At 35.1% G+C, this 20635-nt stretch overlaps 1 protein-coding gene across 3 annotated transcripts in view; it reads right to left on the reverse strand.

Annotated features, from left to right (window-relative positions):
• The window catches only part of AKT3 (AKT serine/threonine kinase 3), a 370924-nt gene that overhangs the window by 344384 nt on the left and 5905 nt on the right, over positions 1-20635 (reverse strand). For all 3 annotated transcript variants that reach the window (XM_063613541.1, XM_055235064.2, XM_055235066.2), the window contains one exon: positions 15126-15283. In XM_063613541.1, the coding sequence (XP_063469611.1) occupies positions 15126-15171 (46 nt within the window). In that variant the 5' untranslated portion in view covers positions 15172-15283. Of the gene's footprint in view, positions 1-15125; positions 15284-20635 lie in introns of those variants that run through there.

A 20635-nucleotide genomic window follows, 5' to 3' on the forward strand; every position in this document is an offset into this window, starting at 1 on the left:
GGGATTTGAGCATCAGCAGATTTTGGTATCTCCAGGAAGTCCTTGAACCAACCCCCCATGGATACTGGGGGACAACTGTACCGTGTATGAGAGGGCTGCAAACCCTGTCTTATAATAATAATAAACATAATAAAGAATTGAGAGCACTTTGCTTAGAAAGAGGGATTTTAGGGAAGACAGGATAGCAATCTCGAAAAATCCGAAGGCCTATAAACTGGAAAACAGAACTTGTTTTATATTGCTCAGGAGGGCAAACAAAGACCACCAGTGCTCAGAGCTGTTAAACAATGAAACAGATACAGTGCAACTTTAGTTGCCCACAATATCTAAGGTAAGTGATCCATTAGAAACACAGTAGAAAAAATTCTTCTTATAGGCTTAGAAAGTTAGGTTTCATGAAATCAGAGGTACTTTACAGTTCTAAGAGTAAAGCAAAAATTACCCTTAAAATATGCATTAATCTTCCAAACCATAAACACTACAATATTCCCAATCTTTTATTCTACTTACCTAATTTAGATACCTTATTTACCAGTCCGTTCTGGGACAATCAGGGTACAACCCACCAACTTTGTCAGGAATAACCATTCAGTCAAATCTACCAATTCCTACCCTGTCAGTTCTGTTTTGCTACACAAAAACTTGACAGATACACAACATGGTTCTAGAATTCCAGTGCTGCCCTTACTGAAACCCTCTCCTGAACATTAGGCTGCTTTCATAACTGTGATCCAGTCTGTGTTTCCTACCTTGCCTCAGCTGTCCCAGTTCTAGTTCCTTGCCCTAATATCTGTGACACACTGGTATCTGAACTTCTAGAATCATTATTTTCTTCCCCATTTTTGTATCACATACTGATTAAGAGACTACCATGCTCAAGATAATGGTGAACTGTATTTCAGAAGGAAAATTATAAACTGTACAAAATATACAGTTGTATTAGACACAGTGCTGTCGAGGAGGTTACAATGGAAAGGAGAAATAACAGATCTATGTAATTACAAGGCAATAGAAAGTCATAAGGAGGTCAAGACAGGAAATTGTTGCAATATTATACAGACAAAAGAAATCATTCTAATTTTGTAAGACCATGATCTGGGTAAATAATTTGGCTTTGAAGGACACAGGAGATTTTTCACTTAAAAAGACAGAGGGGAAAAAACATGCCAAGCAGAAAAACTAGCATAACCAAAAATACGAAAATTGGTGGTAGGTGCAGGGCTATCACACATCAAAAGGTAATGTGATTGATTATAAAATGCGAACACAAACTAAAGAAAGTTTCTCTATGTCAAAGGATATAGAAACTGGAAACAGTTACTCAAAGAAAGAAAACACAAGTTCAAGAGGTACAGCTTCTCTGCATTCTCCACTGGGAAGTACAGCAGTGAATAATATTACTCAAACAGTGTGAGGATTCCACAAGGTGGAAGATACTCCCCCTTTTCCATACTCAGAGGATTTTAAATCTTTCCACCCAAAACTTCTGAGCCCCTCCCCAACAAGATACAAAATATTTTTTGAAGAAATCCAATCTATTCCTAAACGTCAAGAAAGAAACAAAATATGAAGTATCTAAGATCAGCAATAAAGAAATCACAGGTACTAGTCCTGGCTCTATATCTAACTTGAAATATGGCCTCAGTTTTGAAATCTGTCAAATGAATGGATATAAGACTAGAGAGGCCACCAACAGTGGCTCCTGCCTGTAATCCCAACATTTTTGGAGGCCGAGGCATGAGGACTCCTGAAGGCCAGGAGTTGGAGACCAGCCTGAGCAACATAAAAAGACTCATCTCTAAAATTAAAAAAAAAAAAAAAAGACTAGATAACTTTTAAAGTCACTTCTAGCTTGAAATTCTACATATGAGCTTAAGAAAAAGCTATCTTTCTAGATAACTGATTTGAACTCAGTTGGTTTAAACTATTAGTTTCATATGCCTCATAACTTGTAGTACTCATAATTTCTGATAAATTTTTATAAACTGCACTCCTACTTCTCATAAACTTCTCCTCATAATTTAAGCATTAAATAGGAATACAGCAGTATGTGAATCATGAAGCTTAAATAAATTTGTGTATCTATACATTAAAACACATACCTAGCAAAATTTCATTTCCAGTAGTAGTATAGTAACTTGTATCAGACTAACCCTCCTACATATAAAATTATAAACTCTGGATAAAATACAAAGAACGACAATTTGAAGGCAGTAGAAAAGCTGCAAAAGCAGGCAGAAATTGAAGGAAACTGTAAGGAAGGGAGCTACAAATGAGATTCGCACTGATGAGGCTTTTTACTCAAGGCGCTCTCCCATTCCTTGCAACTAGTGGAGTGGCTAGAACTCAGAAAGTCTTACTAGCTTGAAGAGACAGAGTTCAGAGCTGCCAAAATAGCTAGAAAGTGAGAGGGAGGTCTCAGTACAGCACGTTACTGTACTGAATACTGTAGGCAACTGAAACATAATGTTAAGTATTAGTGTATCTAAACATATCTAAACATAGAAAAGGAACAGTAAAAATATGGTATTATAATCTCATGGGACCACCATCATTAGCAATCTGTTATGGACCAAAACATCACTATATGGCTATATTAGTCCATTTTCATACTGCTATAAAGAACTGCCCGAGGCCGGGCACACTGGCTCACACCTGTAAACCCAGCATTTTGGGAGGCTGAGATGGGTGGATCACCTGAGGTCAGGAGTTCGAGACCAGCCTGGCCAACATGGTGAAACCCCCGTCGCTAATGAAAATACAAAAATTAGGCCAGGCGCGGTGGCTCACGCTTGTAATCCCAGCACTTTGGGAGGCCGAGGTGGGCGGATCACGAGGTCAGGAGATCGAGACCACGGTGAAACCCCGTCTCTACTAAAAATACAAAAAATTAGCCGGGCGTGGTGGCGGGCACCTGTAGTCCCAGCTACTTGGAGAGGCTGAGGCAGGAGAATGGCGTGAACCCGGGAGGCGGAGCTTGCAGTGAGCCGAGATTGCGCCACTGCACTCCAGCCTGGGTGACAGAGCAAGACTCTGTCTCAAAAAAAAAAAAAAAAAAAAGAAAATACAAAAATTAGACAGGCACAGCGGCACACACCTGTAGTCCCAGCTACGGGAGGCTGAGGCAGGAGAATTGCTTGAACCTGAAAGGCGGAGGTTGCAGTGAGCCAAGATCACACCACTGCACTTCAGCCTAGGTGACAGAGCAAGACTCTATATCAAAAAAAAAAAAAAAAAAAAAACACCTGCCAGAAACTGAGTAATTAACAAAGGAAAGAAGTTTAATTGACTCATAGTTCAGCATGGCTAGGGAGGCTTCAGGAAACTTACAATCATGGCATAAGGTGAGGGGGAAGAAGGCACCTTCTTCACAGGGCGGCAGGAAGGCCTAGTTAAACGGGAAGAACCCCTTATAAAATCATCGGATCTCATGAGAACTCGGTAACACGAGAACAGCATGGGGGAAACTACCCCCATGATTCAATTACCTCTGCCTGGTCTCTCCCTTGACACGTAGGGATTACAATTTTTAAGATGAGATTTGTGTGGGGACATAAAGCCTAACCATATCAATGGCACATGACTATATAAGGAAACAGCAAGTCAAAATAACAACAGGTGACTTTTCATTAGAAACAATGGCAGCCAGAAGAAAATGAAGTGACATATTTAAAATGATGAAAAAAACACAATTATCAAATTAGAATCCTATATACAATCTAAAAAAATCCTTCAAAAATGAAGATGAGCCCAGCCACAGTGGCTCACACCTGCAATCCTAGCACTTTGGGAGGAAAAGGTGGGAGGATCGCTTGAGGCCAGGAGTTTGAGATCAGCCTAGACAACATATTGAGACTCCATCTCTATAAAAAAAAAATTTAAAAAATTAGCCGGGCACATATATGATTTTTAAAACTGTATATAGGATTCTAATTTGATAGTTTGGATTCTAATTTGAGCCACTGTGGCTGGGCTCATCTTCATTTTTGAAGGATTTTTTAAACTGTATAGGATTCTAATTTGATAGCTGGTAGGAATGTAAATTAGTTCAGCCGCTGTGGAAAGCAGTTCAGCAATTTCTCAAAGAACTTAAAACAGAACTACCATTCGACCCAGCAATTCCATTATTGAAAATATGACCAAAGGAATATAAATCATACAGGTATCATAAAGACACATGTACACATATGTTCATCACAGCACTAATGACAACAGAAAAGACACAGAATCAACCTAAATGCCCATCAACAGCAGATGAAAATGTGGTACATACACACCATGGAATATTATGCAGCCATAAAAAAGAACGAGATCATGTCCTTTGCAGCAACATGGATGGGGCTGGAGGGTATTACCTAAGTAAACTAATGAAGGAGTAGAAAACCAAATATTACATGTTCTCACTTGTAAATGGGAGGTAAACAGTGAGTACACATGGACAACGTATAGTCGAAGTTTCAAGTACATGCTGAGGGTGTACTTTGTGTACACATTGAGTACACATTTGAGTACACACTGTACTTTAGAGAGTATACACTGAGAATGTATTTTGAGAGTGGATGGTGGGAGAAGGGTGAGGATCTTAAAACTACCTATAGGGTACTATGCTTATTACCCAGATGACAAAATAATCTGTATACCAAACCCCCTCAACACACAATTTACCCATATAACATCTAACCAATAATGTATTCTGGAAACTAAAAGTTTTTTAAAAATGCTAAGGAAAAGTTCTTCAAGTGAAAAAAAGTATCAGACAGAAAATGATATCTATAGGAAAAAAATTTTTTAACTGCAAATAGGTATATAAGTGTAAAAGACCATACTTTTCCTGCTCTTTTTCAAAAGACGTATGAATAAAGCAAAAAATATATAACATTATAACACAGTTTATAACATGGTGATATACTATACAGGAGAACAACAGCACAAGGCACTCTCAGAAGGGGGGGGCAAATATAAACATAGTATTGAAAGAGTCTTATATTTTATATGTAGTAGTAAAATAGTAACCCTACACAGACTGTAATAAATTAAGAATGAATATTGTAATCTCAAGAATAGAGTTCCTCAACCTCAGCACTACTAACATTTTGAACTGGAAAATTTTTTGTCATGGGATACTGTTCCATCCATTATAGAACATTCAGCAGCATATCTGGCCTCTACCCACTAGATGCTAGTAGCAATCCCACCCCCACATCATTTCAAACATGTCTCCAGACATTGCCAAATGTCCTCTGGGGACCAAAATCACCCTGGTTGTACTTTAGAGAGTATACACTGAGGATGTATTTTGAGGGTGGAGGGTGGGAGAAAAGTGAGGATCTTAAAACTACCTATAGGGTACTATGCTTATTACCTGAATGACGAAATAATCTGTATACCAAACCCCTACAACATGTAATTTACCCATATAACAAACCTGCACATGTATTCTGTATTCCACTACCTTAGAACAATACCTAAAAAAGCAATGCAAGCTAAAATGATGACAAAACTGTTTATCAAAGGTTTTTCCTTGGCTCACCTAAGGAGCCTCTTTAGAAAACTCCCTCTAAATCACTTCGGTCCCCACCAAGAAATTTTAATACCACAAATATATCTGTTTATATAATGTGATTGGAGAGCCACAAACAATTGTAATATAAAAGGATATTCTGTACCCTCTTCCAAGAACCTATGATTGCCCTATAGGAGAATTACCACTCCCGTTGAGAATGCATACTGTTAGCGGAATATACTGAAAAAAATTCAATGAACTCAAAAGAAGACAAGAAAGTATGAAGAGAGGAATTTTTAAAAAAAAATAACAATATGCCTAAGTTCAACCACACCAACAATAACATTAACTATAAATTTTTAAATTGCTTTAAAATAAGACACATAAATAACAAGCCAATAGGAGAGATAAAATAGGATATTGAAAAGATACTAAATCCTAACAAAGGCAAAAAATAGGAAAAAGATACAAAGAACACATGACACAAACAGAAAACTCAATCATATCAATAATTACATTAAATATGACTGGCCTAAAAACTCCCATTTAAAAGGTAAAGATTGTCAAATTAGATTTTTTAAAAAAGACAAGACCCAAACATATGCTGTCTATGAGAGAAACAGTTTAAATACAAAACAAAGACTAAATATAATAGGACATTTGAAAAGATACAAGATGCAAACACTAATCATAAAAAATCAGGAGTTACTACATTAATATCACACAAACTGAATTCCAAGATAAAGAGTATCACTTGAGAAAAAGGTGAACATTTCATAAGGATAAAAGAAGCCATACATCAAGAAGATGTAACAACAAAAAAGGCTCTAATAATAGAGCTTCAAAAAGGTAGGACTAAAGAGAGAAACAGATAAATTCACAATCATAGCTGGAGACTATAACACTAAGTCACAGAACTAGAGGAAAAAAAAAAACCAGTCAGTAAAGACATAGAAGACTATGACCCATTACCAATCATCTTGACTAGATATTTATAACACTATACCCCCCAAAAATAAAATAAAGACAGACCAAATGATAGACCACATAATGGATCAGTTAAAAAATCATTAAAAAGTTGGCTGGGTGCAGTGGCTCACATCTGTAATCCCAGCACTTTGGAAGGCCAAGGCAGGTGGATCACCTGAGGTCAGGAGTTCAAGACCAGCCTGACCAAAATGGAGAAACCCTGTCTCTACTAAAAGTAGAAAATCAGCCGGGCATGGTGGCGCATGACTGTAAATCCCAGCTACTCAGGAGGCTGAGGCAGGAGTATCGGCTTGAATCCAGGAGGCGGAGGTTGCAGTGAGCTGAGATTGCGCCACTGCACTCTAGCTTGGTGACAGAGCGAGACTCCATCTCAAAAAAAAAAAAAAAAAAAAAGGTTTCATAAAATGAATAAACTCCTAGCAAGATTATCAAAGGAAAAAAGAGAGCAAGTACATAATTTACCAATATCAGGATTTAATAATGAGATATCACTAAGATCTTATACACATTCAAAAGATAAGGGAGCCTGTAATCCCAGCACTCGGGGAGGCCAAGGTGGGAAGATCACTTGTGCCCAGGACATCAAGGTCAGCCTGGGCAATGGAGCAAATCTTGGCTCTACTAAAAAAATAAAAATAAGGATAAGAGAATATTAAAAACTTTACACGCAGTAACTTAGAGGAACATCTTGGATGAAAACGAAATCCTTAAAAAATACAATTTACCAAAAATGACACAAGAGGAAATAGAAAATATGGATAGCCTTGTATCTAAAGAAATCTCATTTATTATCAAAAATCTTCCCACAAAGAAAGCTCCAACCCACATGGCTTCACTGATACATTTTGTCAAACACTGAAGAAAAAATACAATCCACCTTAGGAGAAACAAGTGCTTCCCAACCTATTTTATGAATCCAGCATAACCATTGTATCAAAACTGAAAAGAAATTTACAGATCAATACTCTTGTAAATGCAAAAAACCCTTAGCAAAATATCAGTAAGTCCAAATTGGTAACATATTTTTTAAATACATCATGACCAAATGGAATTTATTCTAGCAGTGAAAGTAATTCACCATATTAAGAGAATAAAAGGAAAAAATCAAAAGACCATTTCAACAGAAGCAGTAAAATCTTTAGAAAAAACTGACCACCCACTCATGATAAAAACTCTCCGAACTAGGAATAGTAGGGAATTTTTTCAACCTGATAAAGGGCAGCAATAGAAAAGGAACAGCTAATGTGATACTTAAGTGGTAAAATAAATGCTTTCCCAATAAAATGAGCAATAAAGCAAAATATCCACTCTTACCACTTTTATTCAACAATGTACTGGAGGTCCTATCCAGTGAAATATGATCAGAAAAAGAAATTAGAGGCATAAAGATTGGAAAGGAAAAAGCAGAACTGTGGATGTTTGTAGATAACTTGACCATCTATGTAGAAAATCTTTAAACTAACATTAATAAGTGAATTTCATGAGACTTCAACTTACAAAATCAATACATAAAACTTGATTGTTGATTGAGAAGGAGTGTGTGTGTAACTGCAACTTTACAATTCTGTAAATAACTCTAAAATGTATATGAAAGCTTATTTGATGGTTTGCTCCATGTGGTTCTATTGGTTGAAACTTTCAAAAATAATATATTGAAACTCTAAGAAAAGCTAATTTCACAGTCTTGTAAATACATTAGTTAAATCTCAGAATTTCAATACCATTAGAAAATAAATTTAATTTTCTTATGTTTACTCTTCATGTATAACCTCAACAGTCAAAGTGAGCTTCTCTAATGTACCATGTGGTTTACACAATCACTACCACAGCTCTTTATTCTCTATGGAAAAAGCTTGCTGCTGGGTAATAAACAGGAAATCATACTGTCATTTTCTTTCTCCTAATCATTTTATAATTTATTTCTAAAGTCATTTTGTGAACAAAAAATGAACAAAAAAAAAAAACACATGCATGTACAAAATAAAGGAGAAGAAAAGGCCCCTGGACTTTAACACTCAAAAATGTAAATTGTTTTCTGTAACAACTTGTTAAACTTGACTAGATAACAACAATCACATATTACAGCATAACCAAGTTCACAATCTTTATGTTGCTAAAGTATATTTTGCTCAGCAGAATTAAGCTATCTTGCGAGACAACTCATAGACACAAAATCTTTACCCTGGAATTACCAAATACCGACACTGCAGTTCATCTAAATAAACCATTTCATGAAATATAAGAAAAATATTATTCAAAGGACAAAGTCAGTACAAGGAAAACTAAGGGAAAAAGTTATTTGAAAGCCAAAACTGGTTACACATAGAGAATACAACATGAAAGTTCAATTTGTTAGATACTAATACAAAAAGTAGAATAAAGTAACATGAGCATACAGCATTTTCATCAAAATGCTTTTAATGATAAAAATCACCTCTTAGATTTATGACAATCTCAAAACAGTAACATTATGAATTGACTAGTTATGCATTATATTTTAACTTATTATCAAGGAACTAGCTTTCCACATTTATAAAAGACTACTTAGGTTTTTATGAAATTTTATTAAGCAAATGAAAATTAATAAATTATAAGCTGTCAATACTATTGCAATTTATTTAATTCTATAATTTAGACCTTTTAAACTGGTTAAATTTCCTACTTTATTAATACACTAAGCACCTTCATAGCAAATATTACCACTAGCTATAAGGGAAAAAATTAAGAGAAGTGCTAAAATCGAATTTAGAGATTTACAGTCACCTAGAACATACCTACAGGCTCGTCTTTGAGCAAGGTAATTTAGTAAGTATTTAATATATACATAGACGCCTCCCATGCTGATGTGCAACCAAGTTGTAAGGAGCTGTCCTGGATCCATCAAGGAGGAAACGCAGACAATACTTTACTGGATGTTTGCTCCATGATGTTTCTTTTATTGCCATTTCTAACACCAACAATACTATGGTAACGTGTTGTCTCAATTAATACTTATCATTTTCAACTGTCCAGAAAAGTGTAAAAAATAGGATTTCACTATTAATATATCACTAATAACCAAGGTTAGGAAAGCATTTACCCCACATAATAATGAATATTTATCTTTCAGCCCTTTTTTTTATTTTCCAAGAAGATATTTACTGAAAAGCAACTTATTCACATTAAAAGTACAAATCAGATTATATCTGGAGATAATAAGAATTGACGCATAAATATAGTCTTAAGAAAAAAGACTAATATTCAAAGTAATAACTATATTATAACTTTATTATATCAATTTTTTGTTGTTGTTGTTGTTGATGGGATGGAGTCTCGCTCTGTCGCCCAGGCTGGAGTGCAGTGGCGCAATCTCGGCTCACTGCAAGCTCCGCCTCACGGGTTCACGCCATTCTCCTGCCTCAGCCTCCCGAGTAGCGAGTAGCTGGGACTACAGGTGCCCGCCACCACGCCCAGCTAATTTTTCTGTATTTTTGGTAGAGACGGGGTTTCACCGTGTTAGCCAGGATGGTCTCAATCTCCTGACCTGGTGATCTGCCGGCCTCAGCCTCCCGAAGTGCAGGGATTACAGGCATGAGCCACCGTGCCTGGCCTATATCAGTATCTTTTATTGAGCACATAATTTTAAAACATTCCTCTATGCACATTATCTCATAATGCTTACAACCACACTGTGAGGTAAAGAAGGCAGATTTTATAACATTTATTTTCAAATGAGTACACCAAAGTTCAAGTGATAATATTCTGCCCAGGATAAATTGGCAGTAAATAATAATGCTATTCTGGGAGAAATTCTTTGAACCAAAATTCAGCCAAATTACAATGAACTATATAATCAAATTTCGTTGACTAAAATAAAAAATTATTGCTAAAATAATACTGAAAATCTCTAAAGGAATAAATTAAAAATAGTAGAAGAAAAAAATGTCAAATTTAGTTTCCCCTAGTATTTCAGTGAATGCTTTCAAGAGTACAATTAATTACTACCATCACAAATTCTCATTCAGTGAATCTAACTTGTTATAAATACAGGGAAAAATAAAAAATAGAGGGTACTACTAGTAAATCCAGTACTTTTCATAAATGTACAGGCAAACAGAGATTACCAGACATCTGAAGAAAACACCACCCAAAAAAGAACTATAAGAAATTGAAAGAGTTATTCAAAGAGGAGAAAAAAAATGTGAAATCTATGTAGTGTCCCAGTATTAAAGCGTGTATCTATAAGATAAAAGTAGATGACTATGAACTAGAAAAAGTTCCCAGAAATATAAAGTAACAGCTGAAATAAACAAATCAGTAAAGGGCTGGAAGAAAAAGTCAAGGAAATCTCCCACTTAAAAGAGAGAGAGAGAAGGAAAAGACACGGAAAATGAAGGAAAAATTATACCGAAGCTCCAGAAAAATAAATAAATACAGAGAAGACACAAGGAAAATAGTAATCAAAGAATTAGAGAAGATTTCCCAGAATGGAAGAAAAACCTAAACTTTCATATTCAAAGGGTTCACCAACATTTACCGGATGAATATAAAAAGGACTACAGCCTGTAGTCCTACCTCGGAGAGGCTGAGGCAGGAGGATCTTGAGCACAGGGGTTCAAATCCAGTTTGGACAACATAGCAAGACTATCTTTAAAACAATAAATTTTTAATTTCAAAAAGAAATAACAATTTTAAAAAAGACTGTAACTCATCCTCCTTAAATTTTATAATTCCAAGGAGAAGGAGTCATCAACACAAAAAGCTTCTGGAGAACAAAAACAAGTTACCCACAAAGAAATGGTTCATATTAGCATCAAATCCCTTATCAGTAAAACTGATTACTAAAAGGCAGTGGAATGAATGCAACCTTCAAAATTCTGAAGGAGAATTATTTTAAACTTTAATTCTATACCCAGCCAATGTATGCATCAGGTGTGAAAGTGAAAAAGACATTTTCAAACATTATATTGACAAGTACCCACACACATTCCTCCTGAAAAAGTTACTTCAGGAAGTACTCTAGAGAACGGTAAAACAAATCTAAAATGGAAAGATGTAAGATCTAAGAAAGTATAGAATTTGTCCAAGAATTAAATCAAATAACATGATGTCAGTTGAGCATCATATCCAAAAAGAAGTAACTTCATACTAGAATATCAACAAACAGTATGATTAAAAAGCTGGATAACCAGGTGACATAATGAAGGCATGAACTCTTCTACCAACAGGGGGTAAACGTGGCAATTAGAAAATACAGGATGTGAGCCAAGATTGCACCACTGCACTCCAGCCTGGGCAACAGAACAAGACTCCATTTCAAAAAAAAAAAAAAAAAACAGAAAATACAGGAAAAGGGCCGGGTGCGGTAGCTCACGCCTGTAATCCTAGCACTTTAGGAGGCCAAGGCAGGCAGATCACAAGGTCAGGAGATCGACACCATCCTGGCTAACACGGTGAAATCTCGTCTCTACTGAAAATACAAAAAATTAGCCTGGCATGGTGGCAGGCGCCTGTAATCCCAGCTACTCGGGAGGCTGAGGAAGGAGAATCACTTGAACCCAGGAGGCGGAGGTTGCAGTGAGCCGAGATCATGCCACTGCATTCCAGGAGCCTGGGTGACAGAACGAGACTCTGTCTCAAAAAATAAAATAAAATAAAATAAAATAAAATAAAATAAAATAAAATAAAATAAAATAAAATAAAAATAAAGAAAATCCAGGGAAAATAGCCACAGTCCAAACTAGAAACCAAATTAAAGTATGGCAGCTCTGGAGTACAAAGAGAGTATAAGAAATCCATTTGTTCTCTAATGAGAACACATGGACACAAAGAGGGGAACATCACACACCGGGGCCTGTCAGGGGTTGGGGGCAAGGTAAGGGAGGGCATTAGGACAAATATCTAATGCATGGGGGGCTTAAAACCTAGGTGACAGGTTGACAGGTGCAGCAAACCACCATGGCACATGTATACCTATGTAACAAACCTGTACGTTCTGCACATGTATCCCAGAACTTAAAGTAAAATAAAATAAAATAAATCCATTTGCTCTCTAAGAATCTCATCATACCACTTTGTTTAGCCGTATTATTTATATAATGTAATATTTTAACTGCTTTTCAGAATCAGCAAGTATAACTATTATAAACCTTGACATATAAAATAAATGTTGTAGTTGAAAAACTGGAAAGGGAATGTGAGGAATTCAAGGGAAAGATGAGGAGGAAAGCTAATTTTTTTTACAACTTATAAAGTGGCAAGTTTAGAGACAAGTTTAGACTGAACACTCTAAAGTTAATTGTCAAACAGCTATAAGTTTAATCATAAAGGCAACCAAAAAATAAATAAATAAAAAATAAATTAAAAATAAAATAAATAAAAGGAAGAAGGTAGAATCAGTATTAAAAGTTAAATCCTTCTATTTTTCACAATGGGGAGATATTAGGTTACTGAAGGTTAAAGTTTAGTATATTATATAAAAAATTGGCATAATGATGAGAAGATTAAAAATAGGAAAAAAAGTTCTAAAATGATTATCTCTGACAAAGGAGGTAGAAAAGATAGGGAGATTTTTATTTTTCATTTTATACCTTTGTGTGTTATTCAAATTCTTATGTTTATGCAACTACTCATCTCAAAATAAACACATACACATTATTAGAACCCCTTTCCCTGACTACTACAGGAAAAATGATGGGAAATTCTTATTCTTTTTTTTTCTATAGTCCATGGACTAAATACATTCTATTATGGTATTTCAAAGATATAATTAATTAAACAGACTCAAGAATCATCCTAAACCTTTCATTAATATGTGGAGATAGCAACAGCTTACATTGTGTTAGAACTGTCAAATATATCCACAACCATCACCTCATTTAACCCTCAAAACCATCTTGTGAAAGCAGATTTTAGAGATTAGTAAAGTAAAACTCAAAAAGGTTCAAGTGATTTGCCATCCCCCTCCAAAAAATGTAGAATAATATAAATACGTTTAAAAAGTAAACCAAAAAAGCCTTTATAAAAAGCACTGAAATCTGAAAATGCTTTCGTAATTTATAACAGGAGAATGACACTGAAAGAAATTACACTTGACAATACAAATGGTCAGGCACATCGGAAAACAGCTGGGCAGTTTGTTAAATATATACTTCTTATAAAGTTAAACATACACTTACCATATGACCCAGCAATATCATTCCTAAGTTATTACCCAAAACAAATGAAAACACATTACACAAAGACATGCACTCTAATGTCCAGACTCTATTCGTACTAACGAAAAGCTAGAAGCAGCCCAAATGTCCACAAGTGATTAACAGATAAACTGTGATATATCCAGACCATGAACTACTACTACTCAACCATAAAAAAAAGCTAATGATATACAACACATGGATGAATATTAACAGTATTATGCTATGTAAATCAGCCATAAAAAAATTATGTATTGCATGATTCCATTTATATGAAATTCTAGAAAAGCAAAATTATACTAACAGCAGATAAAGTGGTTGCCAGGGTTAAGGGATGAGGACTGGGCTGCAAGGGAGAACAAAGGAACTTCTTGGGGTAATGAAAATAACCATTATATCGTGATCAGAGTGTTTGTTACACTACTGTATATATCTGGCAAAACTCATCAAATTATAACTTTACATTGCTTAATTTTATTATGTAAGTTACAACTCAATAAAGCTCATTTAAAAAATAATCCATAATCACATTTAACTATGACAACAGCTTTTCAGCATAGGTATTTACTACACACCTTCAAAAAATATTAAAATCAATCTTTAGGAGGGAACTTGTAACCATAAAGTAGATACACAGGAACTAAAAAGTTCTGAGAATGGAACAGTCCTCATCCTACTCAACATGGCCACGTGGGTAAACAGTAGTTGCCTAGCAACTAATCTAAACTCTAAATTTCTAATAAATACATTGACCACATAAGCAGGTGATCTCACAGATGATAAACCAAGCTTTAAATCAAAGAGTTCTTCCTTTAATAATAAAAAATAATAAAGTGCTTAAGTTATTTATCTAAAGTAGGAGTGAACAAGGTGCATTAAACCTAGATAATGAAAAATAAAAATATGAAATTAAACATAAACATACACACACAAAAAATCCTTGTCCTCATTTGGCCTTTTACGTCAGGACTTCACTTACCTAATTTATGGCATTAATCCATGAGTTTGTGGGTGAACCCTTTCCCCTTTTCTACTTTAAGCCATTTCCCTACAACCATTCAAACTGGCTTAATTCTCTTATTTATATATTTACATGTGATTAAATGCATACAGGATAGTACTTTTACATATATTAAATGATTCTAAGGATATCTCTCCAGATTATAGAACCTGTAGACACCACAGAAAAATACAACACTTTCTGTAACATGCATACACACAACATACCAGAAAGTCAAACCTAACTTAGCTAGATTATAAATGCTCAAAATCAAGAATTACAAAGAAATCCCTTAATAACAAGCAAATTCCTAACACACGTTAAATGTATCATATCTCTCTTACTAGACATAGCATGCCACAGTTTAACAGCATCAGAAAAAAGATCAACTTCTAAGACACCACTCACTGCTAGCACTCTTACCAACCATATTATTTTTGGTTTGTGGAGCACTTACCCCTCTTCTGAACCCAACCTTCTTTCACAATGGTAACATCGCTCATGATGACTCCCCTCTGAGCCCCCAACTTGGAGAAATGGTACTTTGTGATATCAGCTTTAGGGTTTGGATTCTCTGCTGCTGCTGCCCTTCCCACTCTCTAGTGATGACTCAGCCTGGAAGGAAGTATTGAAGAAAGAATGTCTTTTTTTTCCATTCTTGCAACTCACAACAGAGCAATAACAAACAACTAATTCTTTGTAAATGTCTTCAACTGGCCTGACCTCACATAAAAGTCTGGCTCTTCAAACTGGGGAACTTATTTATTAAATAGTTCTATAATGAAAGCACTTCCCTAGTCCTGTGACCAATTTCAAATGATAGTGAAACTTTTAACCTAAGAGGTTGCAACAAAAAAGTCTTAAGAAAACCAGTCACACCCACCCAAATAATAGAGAAAAATTTGTTTGGTGATGTGTATTTGAGGTGAAGAGGGAAGAGAATGAAAGTTAATTGCCCTAAATCCCTGTAATTTCAGAAGCAATTGTGAATTTTTTTTTTTTTTTTGAAATGGAGTCTCACTCTGTCGCCAGACTGGAGTACAGTGGAGCGATCTCTGCTCACTGCAACCTCCACTTCCCAGGTTCAAGCGATTCTTCTGCCTCAGCCTCCCAAGCAGCTGGGACTACAGGTGTGCACCACCACACCCTGCTAATTTTTGTATTTTTAGTAGAAACGGGGTTTCACCATATTGGCCAGGCTAGTCTTGAACTCCTGACCTCGTGATCCACCCGCTTCAGCCTCCCAAAGTGCTGGGATTACAGAAGTGAGCCACCACAACCAGTCGTGAATACTTTAACTGATATAAAATACAATGTACCAAGAAATTATCATTTATGTATTCTTACTCTGCCTGTTCCAAGAAATATTTTAAGGAGATTAAAAAATAATTGATTTCATATTATGTACTTATTATAAAGTAAAGTGAAACAAAGGGAATATGAAAGTAGAAAAAAATATTGAGTATAGTATTCAAGATGTGCCAAGAACTGCTACAGGTGCTTACATCTATTATTCTTATGTGATCTTGATAACCTCATGAGGATACTATTAATTCCATTTCACAGATAAGGAAACTGAGGCTCACACAGATAAAGCAACTTGCTCTATTTCAACACACCTAGTAAATGTGGAGCCAAGATCTGAACCCAGGCTGTCTGACTCCAGAGCCTGCATTCCAAAACTACACTGCCTTAAGATAAAAAGAAGTCAGAGTAAAGGCACACATATTTGGGAAAGATATGTCACAAATTCGGCATGGAGCTCTTGGGAAGACAATGCAAATAAGAAAACACAATAGGCTTTCCAATTTACAGTATCCAAAAAAAAAATGTCTTTTGAGATGGGGTTTCCCCCCGTCATCCAGGATGGAGTAGAGTGGCACAATCATAGCTCACTGTAGCCTCCAATGGGGCTCAAGCAGTCCTCCCACCTCAGCCTCCTGAGTAGCTGGACTACAGGCAGGCATCACCATGCCTAGCTAATTTAAAAAAAAAATTTTTGTAGAGATGGGGTCCCGCTATATTGTCCATGCTGCACAAATTTTTTTAAAAAGGAGAAAAAGTTCCTCAGAAGAAATACAACTTTTCCTGGGACAAAAATCGAATTTATCCCATGGGTCTTCTTCATAAGATGTATGCGGGAAAGTCCTCAAAAACATCCTCCCATATACAGCAATGAGTTTTACAGGGTCATTGCTTATTGTCACTCTCAAACTAAAAAGGAAAATGCCAACATAAAATTAGTAAATCCATTTGCACAGAAGGGGACCAAAAAATGTGGTCCAGGTACACCAGTGTTACATGGTCAAGAATCATATCATAAATTTTAGATAACTAGAAAAATGGATAGATGGACTACACAAACATACTCTCTCAACTTGGGTTGTGATAAATGATACAAAGCAGTTAAGTTCAGTGTTAGACTCCCAACCTAGTGCTAAATTAGACTACAGGTCTTTCTTCAACGCAAATTAAGTGTGGAGCCTAACCATTTAGCAGTCAGGAATCAAGACTAAACATTCTCTAGACAGCCTGACTAAACAGCCTGACAAAAGCTATGTAGCTGAATGCAAGACCAGCAGCCTCATGTATTATGAGGTCACAGGCAGAACCTACAGGTAAGGCTGAGACTCCTCAAAATCACCATGGTCTGTTGCTGTAGAGTGTCAAAAAGGGATATTAGCTTGTAATCCCAGCACTTTGTGAGGCCAGGGCAGGAGGATCACTTATGTCCAGGAGTTCAAGGCCAGCCTGGGCAACAAAGTGAGACTATGTCCATACAAAAAGAAAAAAAAAAGAAAAATTTAAAGTTAGCTGGGCATCATGGCATGCACCTGCAGTCCCAGCTGCTTGGGAGGCTGAGGTGGGAGAAATCACTTAAGCCCAGAAGTTTAAGGCTGCGGTGAGCTACGATTGCACCACCACACTCGAGCCTGAGCAACAGAGCAAGACCCTGTCTCTTTTTTTTTTTTTTTTTTAAAAAGGGGGTATTAGAATCTGGATGTATTTTCCCAAAATACATTTGTTTGACAGAATACTAAATTAGAGAAATTCTAGAAAAATAATGAAAATAAAGAGAAATTCTGTGGGCTAGTAAGTGGGATATTCCACAAATCATATTCTCTTGAAACGTCACTATTGGCGTATTAAAGGTTCTAAAATAAAGATATATGTATAACTTTATCTCAGCAAAGCCTAAATTTATTACTGTCATAGGAAATGGCCACATAAGACGACTCATTTCACCATACACGTTAAAAAAAAAAAAAGCCAAAAAACCTTCAATAAAGAATCTAAACATGATTTTAATTTGATGTAACATCCTAAAGAATCCAACATGGCCAACTGCCTACATAATATAGGGCTAGATAACTGAAAGGGTTAACTACTTACACTGCATAAAGAATTATAAGTTAAATACCGGCAGACACTGGTGCATGATATCTCTAGAAGAGCTGCACTGTTGCCCTTCTCTTTGGTAATACTTTGTTGATGTTGAGCAACAGGCTCAACATCTATTAAGACCATTCTTGGTTTTGTACTATAAAACTATATAATATGAGTAAAAGACAATTCAGATCTTACTATTCTTGGAGTGGAAATGGAAGAGAGATCAGGGTAATAATTAGTAATAAGAAAAAATAATATATATCCAATAAACATACATAAAATACATACTTTCCTATTAAAATGGCTTCTATTACAGTATCTTTTTAAAGAACACTAAAAAAAATTTTCAAAATTGATTCTGTATTTTGAAGTGAACATTTTATTATCAGAATATTAAAGCTGGAGTGACCCTCATTTTATAGCTGAAGAAACAGAGACCAAGACAGATGAAGTAACTTGCCCAAGATCAAACAGTCACCAAACGGCCAACCAGGACCAGACAACCAGGCATATGCTCTTTACACTCACATTACTTCTTCAGTATAAAACAATACACTGAAATATCCAGACCAATCCAAAAATCAATGAATTTTGTTTTATAACAAAACTGTTTCTAAAAACTAGTGCTTCAGATAAACGTTTTTTATCAGTGCTCATATGTGTAAGATTAAACTGTTAAGATGTATTTTAATCAACAGGACAGAATTTACAATCTTCATCACAGGCAGTGAACCCAAGCATACATTATAGAGATGGCTTTACCCATTGTCACTTAAAACTATTATCAAATATTACCCACAATTTTCAGCTTTAAAAATTGCTCCTGGGTCTTTACCAGCTAAAATGATACATTCTTTGAAAATAACTTGAAAGATGTCATAGGTACACTACTCTGGAATTATGATCAATAAGTTAGAAATAAACAATTATACTGACTAGTAAGCAGCAAACCATGTTCTTTAATTTTCCTACAGCAGCAACACTCCTGCACCACAGCATATACACTGTCCCATTCAGTCTTCCATATTAACTAAAAACACTAATCCACAAGATGAGCTGGAACTTCGTCATCTGTTTCCTCGGGTAGACAAAAGTTCACCTCCTTCTACAGTCCTAACTTTTCTACAAATGTGTTCCATCCAATGAACTGTAACAAAATTTGGTTTCTCTTTTTGGCTTATTGCATTAAACATTTCATTGCTAATTTAATTATTCCCATTCTTATAAAGTTTCACACAAAATTCTTGACAGATTCCATTTAGATTTTACACAAAACAACTACACTAAAGGTATCTTCATTCAGAACTGACTGCTTGAGAATTTGATGATAATAGTAATGGCATTTGAATGTCATTTTGTAATTTACAAAACATTTTGCATATTTTACTTCATTCAATCACATTATAATTTGGTAAAGCAATTTGACAGTGCCTAGCACTTACGCGATGCTGGCAAATATGAACAAATGAATGAGTGGATGAATGATGAAGATGCAGCCTTAGATAACTAACAAAGAACAGGCTAAGCAAACAAATATAAATCAGCAGAGAGAATGGTCTTAAGCCATCTTAAAAATAAAACTGAATTTAAACATTAAAGAAGCACTTATATAGAAATTATAACTAAAATTATAATAAATACTCTGCCCTATTCCTTAAAGTATGTTTCCTACAGACCTCCATTAATTACAAGGACTGGAACACAATAAATGTATCTTTTTCACCATTTTTGTTGAGATCAAGTTTCAACTTCAAACAAAACCACCATCAGTACTATAAATATATATTGATATATTGACAATATATTGATAATATATATATTTATAGTACTGATGGTGGTTTTGTTTGAAGTTGAAACTTGATCTCAACAAAAATGGTGAAAAAGATATGTTTATAATATATCGATATATATTATAGCATTAATCTAACCAAAATTATCAATTACGGGAAGAAAAATGGGAAAGAATGGCATATTTTCTTAAAGATACTTCTAAGAATTTGTAAAAGATACATGTTTGCTTATAGTAACCAGCCATTCAATTTTAAGCAAAAAGTAAACTTCTTCAAACATCTTTTGAAAATATTAACTCAAAAAATATGTAACATACATATACTTATTCAGTCAATAAATATGTATTGATTGTCTACTCTGTGACAAGGATTATTACAGGACGGTAAGTAAGACTAAGTTGTTTCTTTAAAAATCTTTTCCAAACTTTTATCAAAGAGCTTTCACATATATCAATTCATTTGACTCTAAAAAACAAATCTGTGCTGTAGTTATTACAGCCACAATTTTGAACCTGTGACCAACCAATAATATTACTTCCCCTAGTTACAATAAGTTAGCAACAGGTAAAAAAAAAAAAAAAGTGACTACCTTCAAGTCTTCTATCAATTTGGTATGCTTTCTACCAAGTAACACAATATGAACTCTCAAAAACATGTAATTAACATTTGCAAATAGTTCTGAATATTTTTTCTGTATCAGATTTTTCAAAAGTCCAAAAAGTAAAATTTTTAAATAAATTAAAAATTAAATATAACTAAGGCATCACAAATGAAATAACAGAAGACT

This window comes from Symphalangus syndactylus, chromosome 19, assembly GCF_028878055.3.
Source record: "Symphalangus syndactylus isolate Jambi chromosome 19, NHGRI_mSymSyn1-v2.1_pri, whole genome shotgun sequence".
Classification (NCBI taxonomy): Eukaryota; Metazoa; Chordata; class Mammalia; order Primates; family Hylobatidae; genus Symphalangus; species Symphalangus syndactylus.